This window comes from Saimiri boliviensis, chromosome 14, assembly GCF_048565385.1.
Source record: "Saimiri boliviensis isolate mSaiBol1 chromosome 14, mSaiBol1.pri, whole genome shotgun sequence".
Classification (NCBI taxonomy): domain Eukaryota; kingdom Metazoa; phylum Chordata; class Mammalia; order Primates; family Cebidae; genus Saimiri; species Saimiri boliviensis.
This window is the reverse complement of record NC_133462.1, coordinates 47,442,796-47,464,354: the sequence shown is the minus strand read 5'-3', so window position 1 is coordinate 47,464,354 and position 21,559 is coordinate 47,442,796. Positions and strand designations below refer to the sequence as shown.

Genomic DNA, 21,559 nt, shown 5'->3' with positions numbered 1-21,559 from the left:
ACTAATAAATACAAAAATGAGCTGGGCGTGGTGGTGCATGCCTGGTGTCCCAGCTACTTGGGAGGCTGAGGCAGGAGAATCGCTGGAACCCGGGAGGTGGAGGTTGCAGTGAGCGGAGATCGCACCACCACATTCCAGCCTGGCGACAGAGCGAGACTCCATCTCAAAAAAAGAAAAGAAAAAAATCCACTCCTAAACGCATCCCAAGGCAGGAGTGTTTGACTGAGACCTGAAGTTTTCAAAGACTCGTGCTGAGAAATCTATGTACCTCTCCATGTGAGCCCTCCACCCTTGAGACACATCCCTTCCACCCTCCAACTGGCACTCGCCCTGGCTGCCCACATCCCTTGCCTGCCCTCCCGCCTGGGTGTGTGTTCACTGCGCCCTCTGCTGTCCTGTCTTGGTACTGTACCAGCCCAAACCTGGCCCGGTGGAGGTTGGCTCAAATTGGAAGCTGCCCAATTCTGACCCGTTGTGCTCTGACCTCTTGGTGCAGGTCCACCAGGACCCCCAGGAGGCGTGGTGGTGAGGGACATTGGCGACACCACCATCCAGCTCAGCTGGAGCCGTGGCTTTGACAACCACAGCCCCATCGCTAAGTACATCCTGCAAGCTCGCACTCCGCCTGCAGGGAAGTGGAAGCAGGTTCGGACCAGTAAGTGTGAGCCCCATCCCGCTCAGTGCTGATTAGGCCTAGCTGGGTGTAGGAGGTGGGAAGGGTCAAGGGTTGGGGATCGGGGGTCTGAGGGCCAGGGCTGAGCCTGTAGCTTCCAAGAGGGACATGCTTTGCCCTCTGCCAGCAGGGAGCACGCAGACAAACAGGAAGACAGTCACATAGAAAGTAGGAGAGTGGGGAGAGAGTTGGAGGAGGAGGCGCTCGGTCTGCGCCCTTGAAGAATTGGTAGGATTGTTACTGGAACACTGAAAATATTCGTGGGGGCATGGGGGTGCACACAGCATTAGCAGAGGCACCAAGATAGGGAAATTGACTCGATTTTCAATCATTTCTGAAAGAGATATTGAGAGCTTAGTATATGGCAAGTACCGAAGTGAGGGCTGGGTAGAAAGTGGTGATTCAGGCCAATGCCTGCCCTCTGCATCCGGATGAACAAGCGAATGCTGGACTCCCTGGTGCCTTGCAGATCCTGCAAACATCGAGGGCAATGCTGAGACTGCGCAGGTGCTGGGCCTCACCCCCTGGATGGACTATGAGTTCCGGGTCATAGCCAGCAACATTCTGGGCACTGGGGAGCCTAGCGGGCCCTCCAGCAAAATCCGGACCAAGGAAGCAGGTAAGAGTCCTGGGTGTCCCAAAGAACTATCATCAGGGCAGAGACCCTGGCCCCACCTATAGGAAGCACCAAGCCAGCTGCAATTATGCTGGATTCCAACGCTGCTCACAGGCTTCAGACTCTCACAAAACAGACGACGAGGGAACACCAAGTTGGCCCCAGGGCTACAGCATGGACAGACCATCTAGTCCAAACTCCTCATTTAAAAACTGGCCACCCTTACAACTGCATGTGAATCTATAATTTTTTTAAGTTTAATTTTTAAAAGTGGAAAAACCAAAGTTCGGAGAAAGGAAGAGTCACATTGGCCGAGCTTGGACTTGAACCCACGACCATGGGGTGGTAGACAGATGTCCTCCTAGAAGAGTACACACTACAGAAATCGGTTAATGCTGGCCGGGCGTGGTGGCTCATGCCTGTAATCCCAGCACTTTGGGAGGCCAAGGCAGGTGGATTACTGGGGTCAGGAGTTTGAGACCAGCCTGGCCAACATGGTGAAACCCTGTCTCTATTAAAAATACAATTAGCGGGGCATGGTGATGCACACTTATAATCCCAGCTACTCAGGAGCCTGAGGCAGGAGAATGGGTTGAATCTGGGAGGTGGAGGTTGCAGTGAGCCAAAATCACACCACTGCACTCCAGCCTGGGTGACAGAGTGAGACTCCATCTCAAAAAAAAAAAAAAAGGAATCAGTTGATGCGGAAGATGTGTGTGTGTGTGTGTGTGTGTGTGTGTGTGTGCATGGGTGTGTATGTGTGTGTATGTTTTCAATGCAGCGGGCTAGGGAAGCAGCCAGGGTCTCCAAGCCCTTTAGCTCTAAACCCTTTGGTTTTTTTGGCAGCAGAAGGAATGAATAATCTGCCCACAACCCCCAGCAAAAAGCATGTGGGTGTCAGAACCTGGGTGGGGAAGGAGCGGCAGAAGAGAACACAGGAGAGAATGGGGAGGTACAGGCCCCAGTCAGCATCTGCTGGGAGGCTCCTGCCCATCTCCATGCCATTCACAGGGGAAGGCCTGAAATGAAAGCCCTGGGATCCTGGGACGGGCAGCATAGAATCAGAACCCTGCCTCTCCTCCTCTCACCTTCCCAGATCAGTCACACTGGATGTGTAGTGAGGGTCCACCTTCTTGTCTCCCTGAAACATGTTCTCCTATATGCCCCTGACTGACTCTCTAGGCCCTTTTTCTGGAATCACTCAACATGTTTAGCTGGTACTTCTCCTGAGTAAGAAATTCAGAGGAAGCACTTTCTTAGATTGATCCTGAACTTCTTGGAGAGTCAAATGGGGAGAAGAGAGGGGACTCCTTTATTCTATTAATAGTAGCCCTGGAGCTGAGGAGCACAAAGATAGCTGTGATGCAAAGGAAGGATGATGGGCTTTAAAATCAGAAGGGCTGAGTTCAGATTCTCCTGTGCCATGTATTAGCTGTGTGACCTTAGGCAGGTTGATTAACTGCTCTGGGCCTCAGCCCTTCCACCCTGAAAAGGGCAATAATAGCACCCACTTCACAGGATCAAATGGCCAATGTGTGTTTTTTGTTTGTTTGTTTGTTTTGTTTTGTTTTTTTGTTTTTTTTTTTTTTCCTGAGACAGAGTCTTGCTCTGTCACCAAGGCTGCAGTGCAGTGGCATGATCTCGGCTCACTGCAACCTCCGCCTCCCAGGTTCAAGCAATTCTCCTGCCTCAGCCTCCTGAGTAGCTGGGATCACAGGCATGTACCACCACACCCAGCTAATTTTTTGTATCTTTAGTAGAGATGGGGTTTCCCCATGTTGGCCAGGCTGGTCTTGAACTCCTGATCGTGTGATCCACCCACCTCAGTCTCCCATAGTGCTGGGATTACAAGTGTGAGCCCCCAGTCCTGGCCTCAAATGGCCAATGTGTTTAAGTGTCCTGCAAATTACAGGGACCTAAACTATTATCAGAAACAAGTGAAAAATCTCCAACTGCTGGATTCTCTGAGGAAATATTTTGACCCCCAGCCAAGTTACTCTCTGCCAAGCTGCAGGAGCTGATGAAATAAACTCTTGTTTTAATATCAGCCTTGTTTAATACTAGAGACAATTAGGAGATTAAATCTGCAACAAAAAGAAGAATAGTAATATATCACCCCGGAGCCCAAAAGTAGTTCGTTGTGTTTCTTTGTTTGCATTAACTGCAGTTCTGGGTTATTTTTCCCACTTATTTGAAAGCAAATGGGAGTTGTTCTCTGTGATTTGGTTTAAGCTGATGGAGAGAGGAGGGCAGTGATTAGGTGTGCATCCTCCGCTCTATGCTAGCCACCGTCTTGTTCAATTTCATTCTCATTATGGCCTCTGAGAGAAACACGATTATCTTCATGGGGAAGAGAATCAGAGACTCAGAAAGGTTAAGTAACTTGCCCAGGGAAACACAGCTAGTAAATGGCAGAGGTGGGATTTGATCTCAGGACTGCGTGACTCCAGAGCCTATGTTCAGAGGCACCACTGGAGGACAAACCCAGGGCCCAGTTGAAGGGGCTCCCCATCTTACGATGCTCTACAGGTGCAGGCTCGGGTCTTTCATTTCTTCCTTGCTCATTAACAAGCCCTATCTGTGTCCTTCGGTGCCTGACAGTCCCCTCGGTGGCACCCTCAGGACTCAGCGGAGGAGGTGGAGCCCCTGGAGAGCTCATCGTCAACTGGACGGTAAGCTGGCAGGGTCAGATGTCCTCTTCCTCCTCCTTGAGCAGCTCCCAAACAGACCACTGCACAGCTCTGACTCACAAGCAGACAACTTCCTCTCCCCTCTTCCATGCACCCACTGCCGTTCACTCGAATCCATGCTGCAGGCACAGCCATCCAGGGCTGTCACTCTTGGCAAAGGTTGGGTGGGGCCAGGAAATGGGCAGGGACACGTGCCTCGGACTCTCGCCCATGCCACGCTCTTGCCCCTTAGCCCATGTCACGGGAGTACCAGAACGGAGACGGCTTCGGCTACCTGCTGTCCTTCCGCAGGCAGGGCAGCACTCACTGGCAGACCGCCCGGGTGCCCGGCGCCGATGCCCAGTACTTCGTCTACAGCAACGAGAGTGTCCGGCCCTACATGCCCTTTGAGGTCAAGATCCGCAGCTACAACCGCCGCGGGGATGGGCCTGAGAGCCTCACTGCACTGGTGTGCTCTGCTGAGGAAGGTGGGCTGCCCGCAGGTCCACTGTTCATCCCTTTCCCAGCCGCTCATCCACAGGGGTGTGGGGTGGGGGAACGCTACTCATCCCCCGGTTCAATTCCATAGGAGGTCAGAGGACACCTGGGTTCCACACCGCTGGCCTCACTTCCAGGCCTTGCTACCTTGTCTCCCTTCGGGGTCGGGGGAAGGAAAAGGGAGGCTCTCTGGGAAGAGAAGTGGGCCCTGGAGCATTGCCTGTGGGGCTCCCGCTCAGCCTTCGTCCTGGACCCTGGACTCTCCTCCAAAATCTTAAGCAAAGGCAATCCTGGTCCCGGGGCTGCTCTGCAGGACACAGGGGGGCCCTGGGAATCCAAACCCATTCTGTATCTGTCCCCAGAGCCCAAGGTGGCCCCTACCAAGGTCTGGGCCAAAGCGGTCTCATCCTCAGAGATGAACGTGACCTGGGAGCCCGTGCAGCAGGACATGAATGGTATCCTCCTGGGCTACGAGGTGAGCATGAACCTGGGGCTTGGGAGAGGAAGGGGTGCTGGGGACAACTCACAGCTCACTAATCGTTCCTCCTGGCGTCCCTGGTTCACTGACATGGCAAACTGAGCATCTAGTCTATGCAGAGCTGTGGATGCAAACTTCACTAAGACCCACGGCAGCCTGGGCTCGATGGCTCACGCCTGTAATCCCAGCACCTTGGGAGGCGGAGGTGGTGGATCGCCTGAGGTCAGGAATACACCAGCCTGGCCAACATAGTGAAATCCTGCCTCTACTAAAAATACACAAATTAGCTGGGTGTGGGGCACGTGCCTGTAGTCCCAGCTACTCAGGAGGCTGAGGCAGGAGAATCACTTGAGTCCAGGAGGTGGAGGTTGCAGTGAGTAGATTGTACCACTGCTCCAGCCTCCAGCCTGGGAGACAGAGCGAGACTCCGTCTAAAAATAAATAAATAAATAAAAGACCCCATGGCTTATAACCACTGGGGGAAGCCAGACCCCAGAGGCAGCCTTGAAGTAAATGCTTGGCTAGAACCAGCACTGGAAGCTGGGAGGCCAGGGAAGGAGGAACGGTTCTGGGAAGGGGCGTGGCCTGCCGCTTTCATGCCAGAACCATTCCAGCTGGCTTGTCCAGGGCTGCAGAGAACAGCCTGAGCTGCTGTATGTATAGCTGATCATTCTGTCTGGAGGGAACTTGGGCCCAGCGGCCTGGCCTGAGTCCTGGGCCCACTGAGGACTCCACACAGGGGTACCTGTAGAGCAGATGGAAAGTGAGAAGAAGCAAGAGGAAGAGAAAGAAGGACAAGCAAGGAAGAACAGAACCATCAGGCTGGGTTGAGAGTTTGAGATCAACCTGACCCACATGGAGAAACCCCGTGTCTACTAAAAATACAGAATTAGCCGGGCGTGATGGTTCATGCTTGTAATCCCAGCTACTCAGGAGGCTGAGGCAAGAGAATCACTTGAACCCAGGAGGCAGAGGTTGTGGTGAGCTGAGATTGCACCATTGCACTCCAGCCTGGGCAACAAGAGTGAAATTCTGTCTCAAAAAAAAAAAAAAAAAAAAAAAAAAAAAAAAAAAAAAGAACCATCAGGCTGGGCCTACTAGTGATGGCACAAGTTTATTCCAGTAGAGTACTCTAGATTTGAGCACAATAGCTTAGGCAAGCCACAGTGTGGAGATAATTCCAAACTCTGCCCTTGATTTGAAAGCATATTTAGCAGGCCTTCATGCTACGATTATCATTAATATGGGTTAGCGTTTATTAGACAGCCTTCAGATGCTTGCTTTGGGCGGGGGACTACTTTGCAGTACAAATAAGCGTTTCCTATCCCTTAGCAGAATGCCCACGGTCACCCCTCAAGTTAATGAAATGAGGTGGTTCCAGCAGGCCAATGCTATGTTGAGCCTCTGCCACCTGCTGCCTCCCTGGCCCATGTATTGAGCACCTTCCTTGAACTAGGCACTAACAGACAGCAGGGACTCACACCCACATGGTCCTGCTGTCTGGGTGCTCATGATCTAGTGTTCTGAGGCCTGAGACTGAGTCACAGGGACCAGATGAGCAAGAGAGGAACAGAATGTGGGGGGCCAGGGCAGCCCTGAGTTCCTTGGCTTGACTACTGCCCCTTGGGTGTCGCTGCCTCCTTCAGATCCGATACTGGAGAGCTGGGGACAAAGAAGCAGCTGCGGACCGGGTTAGGACAGCAGGGCTGGACACCAGTGCCCGAGTCAGCGGCCTGCACCCCAACACCAAGTACCATGTGACAGTGAGGGCCTACAACCGGGCCGGCACTGGGCCTGCCAGCCCCTCTGCCAACGCCACGACCATGAAGCCCCGTGAGTCTGTCTGCCTGGGGTGGGGATAGGGGAACGTGTTGGAGGGTGGGTGCCTTTGGGATCACTCTTTCCCCAGTGATAAGACAAATGCTCTAGCCCACCAGCCTCGGGGTGGACAGAAATTAGGCAGCGAACCTAATGGAAATAGGGGAATGGGATTCAAGGCCTCTGAAGCGTCTTGTTCTTCTCCAACCTTTGGATTTTCACGGGCTTTGTTTCATGGGCAGGGCAACAGAATGTTCTAGGTATAACTGCTAGAGGCAAACATCCAGAGAAGGGCTAGCTAAAGGTGAGGGGGGGCGGGGTGCCAGGGAAATGTTGGGACATCCCCCCAATTCTCCCTCTCTGGCAGCTCCGCGGCGACCTCCCGGCAACATCTCCTGGACTTTCTCAAGCTCCAGTCTTAGCATTAAGTGGGACCCTGTAGTCCCACTCCGAAATGAGTCTGCAGTCACCGGCTATAAGGTGAGGAAGGGATCAGCCAGGCCCAGAATGGGAAGGAACAGCTCTTCTGTGCTTCCAGTGAACATAGGAAGCAGCAATTTATAGCAAGAGGCATCTGAGTGAGACATAAGCAAAGGGTTTGTGACTGTGAGAGGAATGAAATTCACGAACGATTCTCTTGGTAACTTGCAGTAGGAACTAATAAAAACAGGCAGACGGTCTCACTGCAGAAAGGCAGAGTTCCCAGGGGCAGTGAGGGACTCGGGTGTGGAGTATCGGGGTCCTTCTAGCTTAAGGAGTCTACAGAAACAGTTCAGTGGCCTGCAAGTTTTCCTCCCACCAATGAGGAGCTTTGTCAACGGGGAGGAGGGGCGAGGAGGCTGGACCTTATGGGCCCAGAACCACTGGGGCTCTTCCCAGTACCTAAAGCTGGGAGGACACAATGATCAGCCCTGGTGTCAGGAAACTCCACCTGGAAACCTCCTTCCAACAGATGCTGTATCAGAATGATTTACATCTGACTCCCACGCTCCACCTCACGGGCAAGAACTGGATAGAAATCCCAGTCCCCGAAGACATTGGCCATGCCTTGGTACAGATTCGGACCACAGGGCCCGGAGGGGATGGGATCCCAGCAGAAGTCCACATCGTGAGGAATGGAGGTGCCACCCCTCCCCTGTCCTTAACCTCCTGAGAGTGTCAGGGTCCACCCAGATGCCTGAAGGGATCATTCCCTCCCAGGCCAACTCCAATCTCGATCCCCAAGGGAAAGTGGAAGGCAGGCAGGAAGCAAGGGCAAAGTGGTCCTAGAACTGCCTCACTACCACCTTTCTACACACCCCCCAAAACATCCCCGAGGGCCAGGGAAGGGAGCAGGTGCCGAGGGAGGCTGAACACCAACCAGCAAAAGCAAAGGGCCAACAAAACACCGTAGGGGTAGGGCTGAGACCGCCCAGCCATCGGCTCCCAGACCTGCAGCTGGCCCTGTGAGTCTCCTTAGGAAAGGTCTCAATCTTGTCGCAAGGGTGGGGTTAGGATAGACCCAGGCCCAGCTGACTCACCTTGTCCTGGTTTCAGGCACAAGCATGATGGTGGAGAACGCAGCAGTCCGCCCAGCAGCGCACCCCGGCACCATTGTTTCCCACTCCGTGGCGATGCTCATCCTCATAGGCTCCCTGGAGCTCTGATGTTGGCACCCCACCCTCTGTGCCGCAGCTGGAGGCCACCTCTGATGGACACAGCCAGCGGCCTCTTCCTGCTGCCAAGGTGGCCTGACACTGTGCCAGAGAGTGGCTGCTTTTAAATACCTACTTTAAACAGTGCCCTTTTAGTAGGAGGTACAATATTTTATATTCTGCCACAGGATAGAACCCATGCAAGGATTTCCTTTAAATCAAGAGGCACCAGGCAGTAACTTCCATGACACTGGCGCCGATGCCTGAGCCTCTAGGCTGCCTGAGGGAAGGAACAGGCCCATGGGAAGAAGGGGGTTCTAAAAGTGTCTTCAACTCAGCAGAGATGGCTCTCTGGGACCCTATGTGGACTCCACCACTTGAGAGCAGTCCTAGGCCCGGCGGGAACACCAGACAAAACAGGCTGAAGAGCTGGGGTGAAGGGCACACCTCATCATCCTTCAGTCTAAGGAGAAGGGCAAGCCCTGGACCCAAGGACTCTCCTACCTTCTCCTCTTGAGCAGCAGCAAGGACCCTGACGCTGTCCCCAATGACGCCCTAGGGGCTCCTGCCTGCCCAGGTGGCTGAGGACCAGTGTCCCGATGCCTGAGTCTGGGAGCCTGAGCCCCTTCAGCTTTGAGGGGGTGATACTCCAGGCTGCTTGGGGTGGGAGCTAAAAAGAGTTGAGAGGCTGGGGCCCTTGGTAGAAAGGGGCACCAGCCTCGGTCTGAGAGAGTCACAATCCAGGTGACATTGCCCTCTAAGCCAACACTGCCAACCTGACCCTGTCATCCCCAGAGTGACAGAGCCACTTCAGGTGGCTGAGCGACTAAAGGGCTTGTCTTGTTGGGGTCCCCCACCCCTCCAAGACCCATCCTGCACAGTCCCTCCAGGGTTGGCAGGAGATGGCCAGTCATGCACCCGCCTCTCCCTCCAGCTCTGCCTGCAGTGAGCTCAGCCTCCCCAACCTGCAGCCTTGACTCTGCTCTCCCAGCACGGACTCACTCCTGCCTGGGAGGGGAACGCAGCATTCATGCCGTGTGTCCTGGAATGGCAGGCTTCTGGGAGGGACAGAGGATACATGTGGCCCTGCCTGCTCCCAGGTGTACCTAGGACCACCTGGCCAGATCCACTCCAGGGAGCCTTGGACTGCCTGCATTTCCCCAGAGGAAAAGGGGTTAGTAAATGGGCCATCCTTTCTTGAGCTCTGGGCATACTACCCATCACAGAATGTCGGAGCTGGAAGAGACCTTAGCGTTCAACTTCTCCAAGACCCTCACTTCACAGACGAGGAAATGGAGGTGGTCCAGAGAGGGTCTGGGATTCCCAAGGTCACACAGCCCGGAAGAGATGGGGCTGGGTTAAGAACTCGAGTCTCCCACCTTTTTGTTCAAGGCTCTTTGTCTACCCAGAGGAAGGAGGCAGTGCTGAATGGCTACAGCCTGGCTAAGAAGGTGGTCAGTCAGTGGGGTATGAAAATTCTACTTCAAGGGTGGATTGGTGATCATGGGGACTGGCATGGCTGGGTTCCAGTCCAAGGTGTGGGCAGATTCCAGGAGGCATCCAGTCCTTCTTGGCCTTCAGAGCCTAGCTTCTGCCGAACTTCAGCATGCAGTGCTGACTTAAAGCCCCTGTCCCCCTCACTCTTGCCCCAAGAAAAGAGGCCAAAGCAAGGGCAGATTCCCTAGGCAAGAGCAGCACAACCAGGAAACCCCATAGCCCGTGCTCTGACAGGTGGCCCTTCGCAGGGAGCAGCGGGACAGGCGTCTTGAAGGGCACGTGGCCCCGGAAGCTCTGAGCCTGTTTTCTGTAGTTTACAGTTAGAGCTCTATTTTGTTATGGTTTTTTAAACTTTTAAGTCCTGCTCTATTTTCCTGGGCAGGTTTATGTTGATGTTTATCCACTACAATTTTTAAGAAATATAAGCTCACATGCCTTTTCCCTGCCTGCCACTACCAAACCCCCACTGCACCCTACCCACACACCCCCCAGCCCAGGTCCGCTTTCCTGGAGCTGGCTAATCAAATCTTCCTCACCTCTTCCCAAGCAAGGGTGCTAGGGGCTCAGCTATGCGACCATTCTTCCCGATAGGGAGCCCAAACTTGGCCTAGCATCCCTCCTGGTCCCCCTCTGGCCATGACGTGGCCTGTGCCTGGTTCTCTATCAGAAAGGGATTGCTGAACAAAACTTCCTTCCAAGCTTTAGCCAATTCATTCTTTATTGCCTCAGGCTGCATCACAGGAAGCAGGGGACAGGTGTCCAGTTGCTGGGCTGAGGGAGGAGCTGGTTTGGCATAGGACCTAACCAGTGAAGCCGGAGCCTGCAGCCCCTAAGCTTGCTTGAGGCCAACGATACTTAACTCACGACTAAGTACCTTAATGCTAATGAGGTCCACTAAAAGGGGGAGGAAGGCAGACCTGCTGGGAGACCCACGAAGGGGTTTTATCCAGGGAAAACTGAGCCCCAGGAAAACCAAACCACTGTGCAGGTAGAATTTGTTTGGGGGCTAAAACTGCAGTAAAATAGATGTTCCTGCAAACTGAGAGTTCAGGTAGAGTACTAAATAAGGTTTAATAAAACAGTAGGTGACCTAAGAACATGCAAGCTTGTAAAAGGCAACAACCTCTTGCTAGAGTGAGATGCACATGAACTCGCTTGCAGAAGCCTAGATTAGATGCTTTTCAGAGTCCCCTCCTGCCCAGGGGTTCTCTGATTTTTGTGTTCTCTGCTCAGATGGCCTGGGGGAGTTGAGAGGGTGGCTCATTTTCGCCGTGGTCATGAGACCACGGTTCTGAGTTATCTCCTCTCACACATCAAGCCCCAGCGAGGCAGCAAGACGGACAGCCACAAACAAGTATTTTACCGCACAACTTAGTGGCCAGCAAACGCCTTGGGGACTAGGTGCAGGAACAACCCGTAAGGACGTCTTCAGGGCCCAGGGAGACAAGTGCCCTGTGTTCTGCATACATTTGGGCTCCCCTTACAGAACCCTTTGCCCTGGCTCCGAGGTCCTTGCTGCTCTAACAGGTCCAGGTATATACCCAGCCTCAGAGGGAGGGCATCTCTCTCCAGATTTTCAGGGCCCAGCAAGGTCAGGTGATCTGCTTTCATTCAGGGCAGTAAATGATACAAATGGTGCCAGGGAGTGGCAAGGCCATGGGGGTAGGTGGGGGTGTCTTTTTCTTTTCATAAAATAACAACAGGAGAGACTGAGGTTAGGCATCAGAAAAAGCTTCTGGAATGACCTTCCACATTCCAGGAGGCCCTGGAATAAGACGCTTCTTTTTTAGGGACGTTTGAGGAATTTTGACAGCTGTTGACAAGGGGTCTAGGATAGGTGAAACTGTGATTGGAGGGATAGGAGATGCTCCAAGTGTCCATCCAGAGATGAGACTCTTAGAATCAAAGTGTTTGGCCCAGGAAGGGTCTTGGAGATCCCATCTGCTGTGGCCCTGCACCTTAGAGGAGGCCATTAAGGGGACTCACCCAGGAATTCTGGTTACAGCCCAGTGCTTAGCCCAGCATATGCTGCCTCTTTAGGGCACCCCAAGGACCAGCCAGCCTGTACTCTGGGCAAGAGCCCAAGATGGCTAAGAATGTTTGACTCCCTCTACCTCTCCCCCAGCTATAGAGGAATCTTTTCTCTGCCTAGTGTCAGAACGGGACTGCCAACTGGCTCATCCGTCGGAGACGCAGTATCCTCAAACCTGTGGCCACGGGCATGACAGTGGTGCTCTGTCTCCCTGGGTGAGACCTACCCTAGGCTTCCTCCTGGATGTGATGGAGGTTGCCGGAGAGGCCCTTAACATAAAATGGATTAGATGGACATTTTTCTATGTGCCTCCAAAAAGCTCCATGGAAACAGGTACCTGGTAGCTGTGGGACACCTGTGGACTTGTGTCTATGGTCATAGGCTTTGGGAAGACAGGACATGAAGGAAAACAAGAGAAACAAAATGGGTCAGATAGCTTTGGCCAGAGCCCCAGACAGCCTGTGGGACCTATGACAGTGCCCTTAGATGGGATACATCTTGCCTCGGCCCTAAGACGCCTCCAACTTACCTGTCCCAGCCAGGGCCTGCACAGCTTGGCAAAGGCTAGGGCTTCTTCGGCTTGACTCAGTGTTGGTTAAAATGGAACCATTCCCAGTGGTCTACTGTTTCTCTCTTGTACTTCTTGTAATGATAGTTATTTATTGACTCTGGTAGCAGGCAGTTCTTAAATAAAGATGGTTTCTCAACCTGTTGAGGCAGGTGGCACCAGGTGTGGGTGTTTTTATCATCAGGCTAAAGCACACCTCCCTGTCCTGTTCTGTCACTCCAGAGGCTTTTATCACCACACAGTGAAATGTAAGGAAGTTACAACATACAGTCTGTACTGCTTCACTCGGTCCCAGGAGGGGGAAAAAATTAGGCCAAGATCTTAAGGCAGGTCTAAGCAGAGCACAAGCAGGCACTTGGCTAGAATTGGCAGTAAACAATGCTTATGTGATGGTACTGTTTCAGGGTTCCCCAATTTTTTTCTTTTTTTTTTTTTTTTTTGTGAGACAGAGTTTCGCTCTTGTTACCCAGGCTGGAGCGCAATGGCGCAAACTCAGCTCACCGCAACCTCCGCCTCCTGGGTTCAGGCAATTCTCCTGCCTCAGCCTCCTGAGTAGCTGGGATTACAGGCACGCGCCACCATGCCCAGCTAATTTTTTGTATTTTTAGTAGAGACGGGATTTCACCATGTTGGCCAGGATGGTCTCGATCTCTTGACCTCGTGATCCACCTGCCTTGGCCTCCCAAAGTGCTGAGATTAAAGGCTTGAGCCACCGCGCCCGGCCCGGGGTTCCCCAATTTTTAAGACATCTCTGAGGTGCCGACTCAATGGTCCCAAAGGAAAGCCTCCCTGCAGAGATATTAATGATAGCTGGTGAGAAGAGGCTGCTGCCTCTACTCTTGGCTCATGGCAGCCACAAGGTTTGAGTTACTAGTCGGTTTCCAGCCACACTTTCTCACACATTCAGTAACCGTTTATCAAACTTTTTTTTTTTTTTTGAGACAGAGTTTCGTTCTTGGAGTGCAATGGCACAATCTTAGCTCACTGCAATGGAGTGCAATGGCTGGAGTGCAATGGCATGCTCTTAGCTCACTGCAACCTCCATCTCCTGGGTTCAAGAGATTCTCCTGCCTCAGCCTCCAGAATAGTTGGGATTACAGGCACATGCCATAACACCTAGCTAATTTTTGTATTTTTTAGTAGAGACAAGGTTTTACCATGTTTGTCAGGCTGGTCTCAAACTCCTGACCTCGGGTGATCTACCCACCTCGGCCTCTCAAAGTGCTGGGATTACAGGCATGACCCACCGTGCCTGGCCTATCAAACTTTTATTATAGATGAAGATGTGTGTGGGGACACACTTCCACAGCTCTGGGTTTTGTCTTTCAGTGCAAAGCAGGTAGGGCCCCATGCTGGCTATGCCCCCAGCTTTTTTCAGGGAAGAGGGAGATGGTGATTGGAGGCCCCAGTACTCAGTGCTTAGCTGTGTGCCTGGAAGCCCAGGCTGACAGCAAGCCTCCGGAAGGGATCCATACGGACACCAGAATGATACCGCAAAAGGGTCATCCCTTCCACTTTGCCCCCAGAGGGCATGTGGGAACACTGGCCAATCTAAAACCCAAATATTAGTCCAGTCAGCATCTCCTGACCCTGCAGAGGTAGAATACTTGCACAGAATTCAACAGGTTTTGCTTTGCTAACACAACTGGACATCTTTTGTTCTCTTCTCTGCTCAATCCCTTCACATCCTTAGAGTCAAAACTCAAGAGTCCAATGCACAGAGAGTTATAATGCCACAGCTGTGCAATAGTCCATTCCATGCTTGACTGCTGGCTGCAACGAAAAGTTATTTAGCTCTTCTTGGGTCTCAGTCTCTCCATCTGGAAAATGGGACATAGTAACCCTCAGTCCTCCTCTCTCCTCAGCGATGTCATGCTGAATTCATTACATATAAAGTAGGACATTGTTTTATGGTCTTCTAATGTCAAGATTGCTTGCTTCAAGTACACAAGCTATCTCCTGAATGTCTCAGCAAGCTGTCCCATACTGAATGCATCATCAGTATACTCCTGAATTCATGTCCAGTACTTCACTTTACTTCACAGGATCTCACTGGATCCTCACAATCACCTATTTCAATGATGATGTCAGGTAGCTTGCTCCCTTACACCATCAATAGCAGAACCAGGACCTGAACCCAGATCTTCTGAAATCCATCCCCTCTGAGGTAGATAGAATGGGGAAAAGGGTGTGTGTAAAATTTAAGATATTTTTTTAAAATAAGAGCAACAGGGCCAGGCGCAGTGGCTCATGCCTGTAATCCCAGCACTTTTTGGAGGCTAAGGCAGATGGATCACAAGGTCAGGAGATCAAGACCATCCTGGCCAATGTGGTGAAACCCCATCTCTACTAAAATACAAAAAATTAGCCGGGCGTGGTGGCACGCGCCTGTAGTCCCAGCTACTTGGGAGGCTGAGGCAGGAGAATCGCTTGAACCCAGAGGCAGAGGTTGCAGTGAGCCGAGATCGCACCACTGCACTCCAGCCTGGGCAACAGAGTGAGATTCTGTCTCAAAACAGTAAGAGCAATATTAAAATTACTCCCTATGCCTGGGTGGGCTTCGGTCAGTGGTTCTCAACCTTAGCTATGTATCAGAACCACCTAACAACCTTAAACAACATAGATGCTCTGAACTCATGATTGATACACATCTAGGACACCGAGAGCCTAGGCGCAATGACTCCCAATAGCAATGAGCACACCCAACATTGCAGATCTTGGTTTCTCAATGCTACTCCCCACACTAAGAAGAACCAGGGCTCCTTGGAGAAACAGCGGATTCAGGGGTGGGGTAAGGAGAGTCCAAATGTGAACCTGAGATAATGTGTTGTACTAGAACCACAGCAAAAGGGCAAAAGAGTTTGCCTGAGGGGACTCCTACTGGCCAAAATTGGGGACAATTTGAACATCAAAAAAATGATAATCTGTACACAAAACCCCCATGACATACCGTTTACCTATGCAACAATCCTGCACATGTACTCCTAAACCTAAAAAGTTAAAGAGAAATAATGGATTATATATAGTTCACTGAATAAAAAGAATCTATTGAGACCTCAAAATAAAAAGAAGACAAAAAAGGCAAGCTCTCCTTTAGAGAAATGCAGGCTATTTCACACTGCTGATGATTAAAAAGAGAGAGAGACAGAAAGAGAGAAATGCAGGCTAATATAGATAAGACAGACATAAAGAATTGCTAGTTTGCAGTCCCCAACATGTAACGATGAACAAGGCAAAAACAATGGATGCCGAAATAAGTGAACAGTTTTTGGAGAGCCATATAAAGTATTAGCCCACAGACTATGAATTACAAATGGGAAAATACACACACACATTGTGGAGAGATCTGGCCATCACCACCTTAACCAAATGATCAAGCTTATTATCAATAGTGGGTCAACCTTGGCTGGACACAGGGGCTCATACCTGTAATTTCAGAACTTTGAGGGGCCAAGGCAGATGGATCACCTGAGATCAGGAGTTCGAAACCAGTCAGGCAAACGTGGCAAAACCCTGCCTCTATTAAAAATATAAAAATTAGCCAGGCATGGTGGCACACCTGTAGTCCCAGCTACTCAAGAGGCTGAGGCACGAGAATCACTTGAACCCAGGAGGCAGAGGTTACAGTGAGCTGAGACTGAGCCACTGCACTCCAGCCTGGGCAACAATGAGACTCTTGTCTCTAAAAAGAAAAATGTGGGCCTTTAACATGAGCCTTGTAATGTGATGCAGTAAGTATATATCTACATAGGGCTCTTGTCAAATTTAAGAGGCATTCCTTATGAATCATGAGGAAATGGTAAATATAAATTATGGAACTTTATCCAAGACAACTGTTCTAGCTAAATTATTCAATAAAATCAATGTCATGAAAGACAAAGGAATGTGTGTGGAGGGATGGGGTCTGTTGTAAAATAAGACCCTTAAGAGAAATGTTAACACGTGAACCTTTGACTCTGGATCAAAAAAATTAAAATGCTGCCGGGCGCGGTGGCTCAAGCCTGTAATCCCAGTACTTTGGGAGGCCGAGGCGGGTGGATCATGAGGTCGAGAGATCGAGACCATCCTGGTCAACATGGTGAAACCCCGTCTCTACTAAAAATACAAAAAAACTAGCTGGGCGTGGTGGCACGTGCCTGTAATCCCAGCTACTCAGGAGGCTGAGGCAGGAGAATTGCCTGAGCCCAGGAGTCGGAGGTTGCGGTGAGCCGAGATCGTGCCATGGCACTCCAGCCTGGGTAACAAGAGCGAAACTCCGTCTCAAAAAAAAAAAAAAAATTAAAATGCTGTTAAGATTTTGGATATGGGGGAAAACTGAATACAGGTTGAGTATCCTTTATCCAAAATGTGTAGGACCAGAAATATTTCAGATTTTTGCGTCTTTGCATTATACTTACAGGTTGAGCATCCCAAATCTAAGAAATCCAAAATCTAAGCTCCTCCAATAAGCAATTCCTTTGAGCACCATGTTGGTACTCAGAAAGTTTCAAGTTTTGGAGCATTAGAGATTTCAGGTTTTCATATTCGGAATGCTCAACTTGTTTAAGCTATATATAAGATTAAGAAATTGTTAATTTTGGCTGGGTGCAGTGACTCACGCCTGTAATCCCAGCACTTTGGGAGGTTGAGGCAGGCGGATCATCTGAGCTCAGAGTTTGAGGTCAGCCTGGACAATATGACAAAACCCTGTCTCTACTAAAAATATTTTTAAAATTATCTGGGCGTGGTGGCTGGTGCCTGTAATCCTAGCTACCCAGGAGGCTGAAGCAGGAAGATCACTTGAACCTGGAAGGTGGAGGCTGCAGTGAGTTGAGACCGTACCACTGCACTCCAACCTGTGCGACAAGAGCAAAACTTCATAAAAAAAAAAAAAATTAATTTTCTTAGTGTGATAAAGATATTGTGATTACAGAGAATATCATACACGGTTTAGGAGGAAAGAGTTGCAGGCCAGGTGTGGTGGCTCACGCCTGTAATCCCAGCATTTTGGGAGGCCGAGGCAGGCAGATCACGATGTTAGATTGAGACCATCCTGGCCAACGTGGTGAAACCCTGTCTCTACTAAAAATACAAAATTAACTGGGCATGGTGGTGCGTGCCTGTAATCCCAGCTACTTGGGAAGCTGAGACAGGAGAATTGCTTCAACCCAGGAGGCAGAGGCTGCAGAGTGCCAAGATCATGCCATTGCACTACAGCCTGGGCAACAAGAGCCAAACTCCATCTCAGAAAAAAAAAAAAAAAAAAAAAGAGTAAAGAATTGCAATGTCTGTGACTAGCTTTCAAGTGGTTTAGCAAAATCAATCTATAATGAGAAAGGTAACTGTGACAAAATGTTATTACCTGGTGAATTTTGGTAAAGGATCTATGGATGGCAACCAAATACTTCTTTCGGCTTTTCTATGGGTCTGAAATTTTTACAAGTTAAAAGTAAAGGAAACAATAGAGATCCTTTGACTATAATTTCAACTGAATTAGCATTTTCTGGATTAGAGCTCAAGAACCTTTATTTTTCACAAGGTCATCCAGATGATTCTGACACATATCTAGAGGATCATTGGTCTTTGGTTTCTGCTACATCCTTCTGTAGCCAGAGAAAAGTGAGACGAAGAAATGCTGTAATTCTCTCAGTAGAATTGGCTCGGCTGGTGGCCAAGAGCCTTTTCCCTGATGATTCCACAAGCCAATTATCTCAGACATAGTCCGAATGGCCTCAGAGTCTTAAGACTAGATTTCCTATGGAGGAATCAAAGTACTAATCCTACCCTGGGGGCCTTGGCTGCTGTAAGAAACCAACCTCTGACCTTCCCAGAAATACAAGCTTCGGGGCAATGAAAGCCCTGATTAGAGCGGAGGCAAGCCAAGGTGCTGTCAGGTTGGTAAGGGGAAACCCACCTGGTGAGGGATCCAGCGTTTTGCCAAGAAATTCAATTTAATACCAAACGGGATTTATCTGGGCAGAACAGGCAATTTGTTAACATTTAGTGACTGTTACACACCTGAGATGGATGTCACTACTAACAACCCCTGCCATAGGCTTAAGCATTGCATCCTCCGTCCCCAAGAGCAGACAGTTGGTTTAATGTCTGTTCTAAGAAACCTGAGGAAAAATGAAGCCAGACTGATGATGGGACAATTTAAACAAATACAAGAAACTAAAAACCAGAAAAGAAAAAGTGAGGTTTCCATACAGCTACTGTGAATTACTTTTATTGAAGAAACAAATGTTCACTAGAAAAGCTGAATACATCCCTCTACATGAATACAGAACTCAGAAGAGGGGAAATGGAGGTGGGGAGCCATCCAAGTTATAAAGGGTAGAAAATGAATGCAAGCTTCTCAGAACTCTTCCCAGGAACACAGGCAATGCTCGCAGTTTCCTGGGTACCCAATGGGCAGGGAAGATCAGGAAGAGATCCACAGGATGTAAGGAAGTTGGATTACTGCCCGTAACAGCCAAGATGTCCCCTCTACTTCTCCCACTCCTTCTTTTGGCTGTGGGAGACTTGACTCTTAGCTGATCCACTAATAACAGCTGGAACACTCCCCTAAAAAGCTAGCTTGGCTTCCTGGGCAGCCAGTCCTTCAGGGGCAAGGCTGTTAAACTCTTGAGGGTGTCACTGCTGCAGGTCCCCCCTCAGCACACAGAGGACAATCCTCACCAACACACCACCAACCACTCCACTGGCAATTCCTATTCCCAAGGCTGACGCCACCTTCTTTTTCCACTCTGGGCGGTGAGGCTTGTAGTAGTTGTCCAGATTAACTTCCAATCCCACATCTATTAACTTCTGATCCTCAGTAAGTGACTGATGGAAATTCAGGTTCACCAAGTTAGGAGGAAGGACCCTCAGCCCAAAATAGAGCCTCTTGACAAGTCTTAAGTTTTTTAACAGCTGCACATCACATCGATATGTCCCAGAGTCATACTCCTGAGCATATTTAAACTTCAAAAAGTGGGAGTTGGCTCGGAAAGGTTTGAAGACCTCATCGTCAGTTGAGATGATACCTCGAGCAAGTCTCCAGGTGAACCGGAAAGCTTCCTGTCCAATCTCTAGGATGTCTGAACTCAGACAGCTAAGCTCAAATTCCTTGCCAATGAGAATGGTGAAATGAAGCATCCCACAGATCCAGTTGGTCAGACATTCCAAGCGCTGAGTCTGACATTTCCTTCTCACTCCATCAGGGCCCACCTCACAGACAGTCTCCTCCTTATAGCCTAGGCCACAGGTGACAGTACAGGTTGTGGCATTGATGATAACTTTCCCCACAGCTTCTTGAAGCTTCTCAGGGATGGCCAGTGTTTTAGGTGTAGTAGCCACCAAAGGCAGGTAGAAGGCCAACCCCAGGCTCCCAAGGGCGAAACTAGTGGCCAAAGCCTTCATGTCTCGGTAGCCATTGTGCCACCCGCAGCTAGTGCCCCCAAGGTATTCCCGCTGAATCCTCTACAGTATCGTAAGTTGATTCCCTTGACATGAGATATCCTTCAAAGTCAAAAGATAGGATGCATGTATTGTCAATAAAACAAGACAATTTAATAAATAAAAGTCCAGTCCTCACCTGTTATTAACAGGTGAGGCCACAACGCAGGAAAAAAATCGCACTGGTGGTGCTTTACTATCTATCGTTATGAATAACCACCTGACAAGTCTTCATTCTTTTCACTTTTTTTTTTCGAGACAGGATCACACTCTGTCAACCCAGGCTGGAGTGCAGTGGCATGATCAAAGCTCACTGCAGCCTCAACCTCCTAGGCTCAAGCGATCCTCCAACCTCAGCCTCCTGGGTAGCTGGGACTACAAGTGTAGCCTACCACGCCCAGCTAATTTTTGTATTTTTTATAGATACGGGGTTTCACCATGTTGCCCAGCCTTGTCTCCAACTCCTGGGCTCAAGCAATTTCAGCCACTTCAGCCTCCCAAAGTGTTGGGATTACAGGCATGAGCCACTGCACCTGGCCCTTTCTATGTTCGTTTAATGACTTTAAATCCACCTCTTGGGAAGACAAGAAGAAAAGACTTCAGAAACAGAGGGAAATTTCCAAATTACCTCAAATGTACAGTGAAGTTACTCTTCCTCACCCATTACCCTTGCCCTGTATAAACTAGGATCTAAATTAAGGGTTTCAAAAGCTCCAGTTAAATGTCACTAAATAAAACAAATATTAAGTCTACAAAAAGGAAGGTTAACTTGAATTATTGACTTTAATGCTCCTAAACCTCCTATAAAAAGGATTAAGAACTCTGGACTGGGAGGCAAGTAACTTACCCTTCCTGAATTTCTGTTTCCTCCTTTGTAACTTAAGACTTCCTTGCCTATCTGAGGAAGGTCACTTAGAGCATTGAATGATATACTGTATGTGAAAACACTTTGTAAAGTGTGAAACACAGTTCAATGGGTAAGGAATTTTAAACAGAAATGGAAATTCATAAAGACAAGGGCCAGGATGACCTTTTCAAATCAGAATGTTTAAGGTTATGTTAAAGGCAGCTCCTCTCCCCCTTTTAGGCACTCTTCCTTCCCAAGGATACTGAAGATGTATTTTGGGTGAGAGGATGCACGATGCTCCCTGACTCTTGGTCTACTACTCCCTCTACCCTTACAGAACAGAGCTCATCACTCACTTAGGTTAAGGTTGCTATGAAACAGCTATGATGTCAAAGATGGAGTTCTCAATCACATAAAAGATTAATAAGTAGACACTCAAGTTTGACATTAAAGATTTAAATAGACTTTGTGAAACTTCTTATCTTTAGGAGACAATAAGCATTTAATGAATTTTAAAGCTACTTCATTAAAAAAAAGAAAAAGGCTAATAAGAATTTAACCGTACTTACTTAGACTTGAAGAAAGATCCTTGGAAGGCAGGAACTTCCTAGCATGCATTTTTGTAACCTCCATAATGCCTAGCCCTACGGGCTCTTCAGAGTAATTACAAAACTCTACTGAGTTATAGAATTGGAAGGAAGAGAGATCATTCCTAGACGATCTCTTCGAACAACAACTTTTCTGCTTGCATTATTTATTTATAATCTCATCGAGAGGCAGAAATGGACCTATCCTCCACTCCCTACTCTT

At 49.6% G+C, this 21,559-nt stretch overlaps 2 protein-coding genes across 6 annotated transcripts in view; one reads left to right on the top strand and one right to left on the bottom strand.

The window, feature by feature from the left end:
- The window catches only part of CNTN2 (contactin 2), a 35,718-nt gene extending 23,072 nt beyond the window's left edge, over positions 1-12,646 (top strand). For all 5 annotated transcript variants that reach the window (XM_003938323.4, XM_074384939.1, XM_074384937.1 and 2 more), the window contains 9 exons: positions 497-655; positions 1,143-1,292; positions 3,891-3,961; positions 4,212-4,446; positions 4,819-4,931; positions 6,581-6,767; positions 7,120-7,232; positions 7,705-7,873; positions 8,289-12,646. In XM_003938323.4, coding sequence (XP_003938372.2) covers positions 497-655; positions 1,143-1,292; positions 3,891-3,961; positions 4,212-4,446; positions 4,819-4,931; positions 6,581-6,767; positions 7,120-7,232; positions 7,705-7,873; positions 8,289-8,398 — 1,307 coding nt within the window. In that variant the 3' untranslated portion in view covers positions 8,399-12,646. The remainder of the gene's footprint in view (positions 1-496; positions 656-1,142; positions 1,293-3,890; positions 3,962-4,211; positions 4,447-4,818; positions 4,932-6,580; positions 6,768-7,119; positions 7,233-7,704; positions 7,874-8,288) is intronic.
- A 6,012-nt stretch (positions 12,647-18,658) lies between these two features.
- TMEM81 (transmembrane protein 81) lies at positions 18,659-21,547 on the bottom strand. The gene has a single exon (XM_003938325.3). It carries the CDS (start codon positions 19,864-19,866, stop codon positions 19,099-19,101), a length of 768 nt encoding a protein of 255 aa, XP_003938374.1. The 5' UTR covers positions 19,867-21,547; the 3' UTR covers positions 18,659-19,098.
- Positions 21,548-21,559: the final 12 nt, after the last annotated feature.

Excerpts from the sequence above, each read along its gene's own strand:
- TMEM81 (XM_003938325.3), bottom strand. The coding sequence starts at position 19,866 with ATGAAGGCTTTGGCCACTAGTTTCGCCCTTGGGAGCCTGGGGTTGGCC.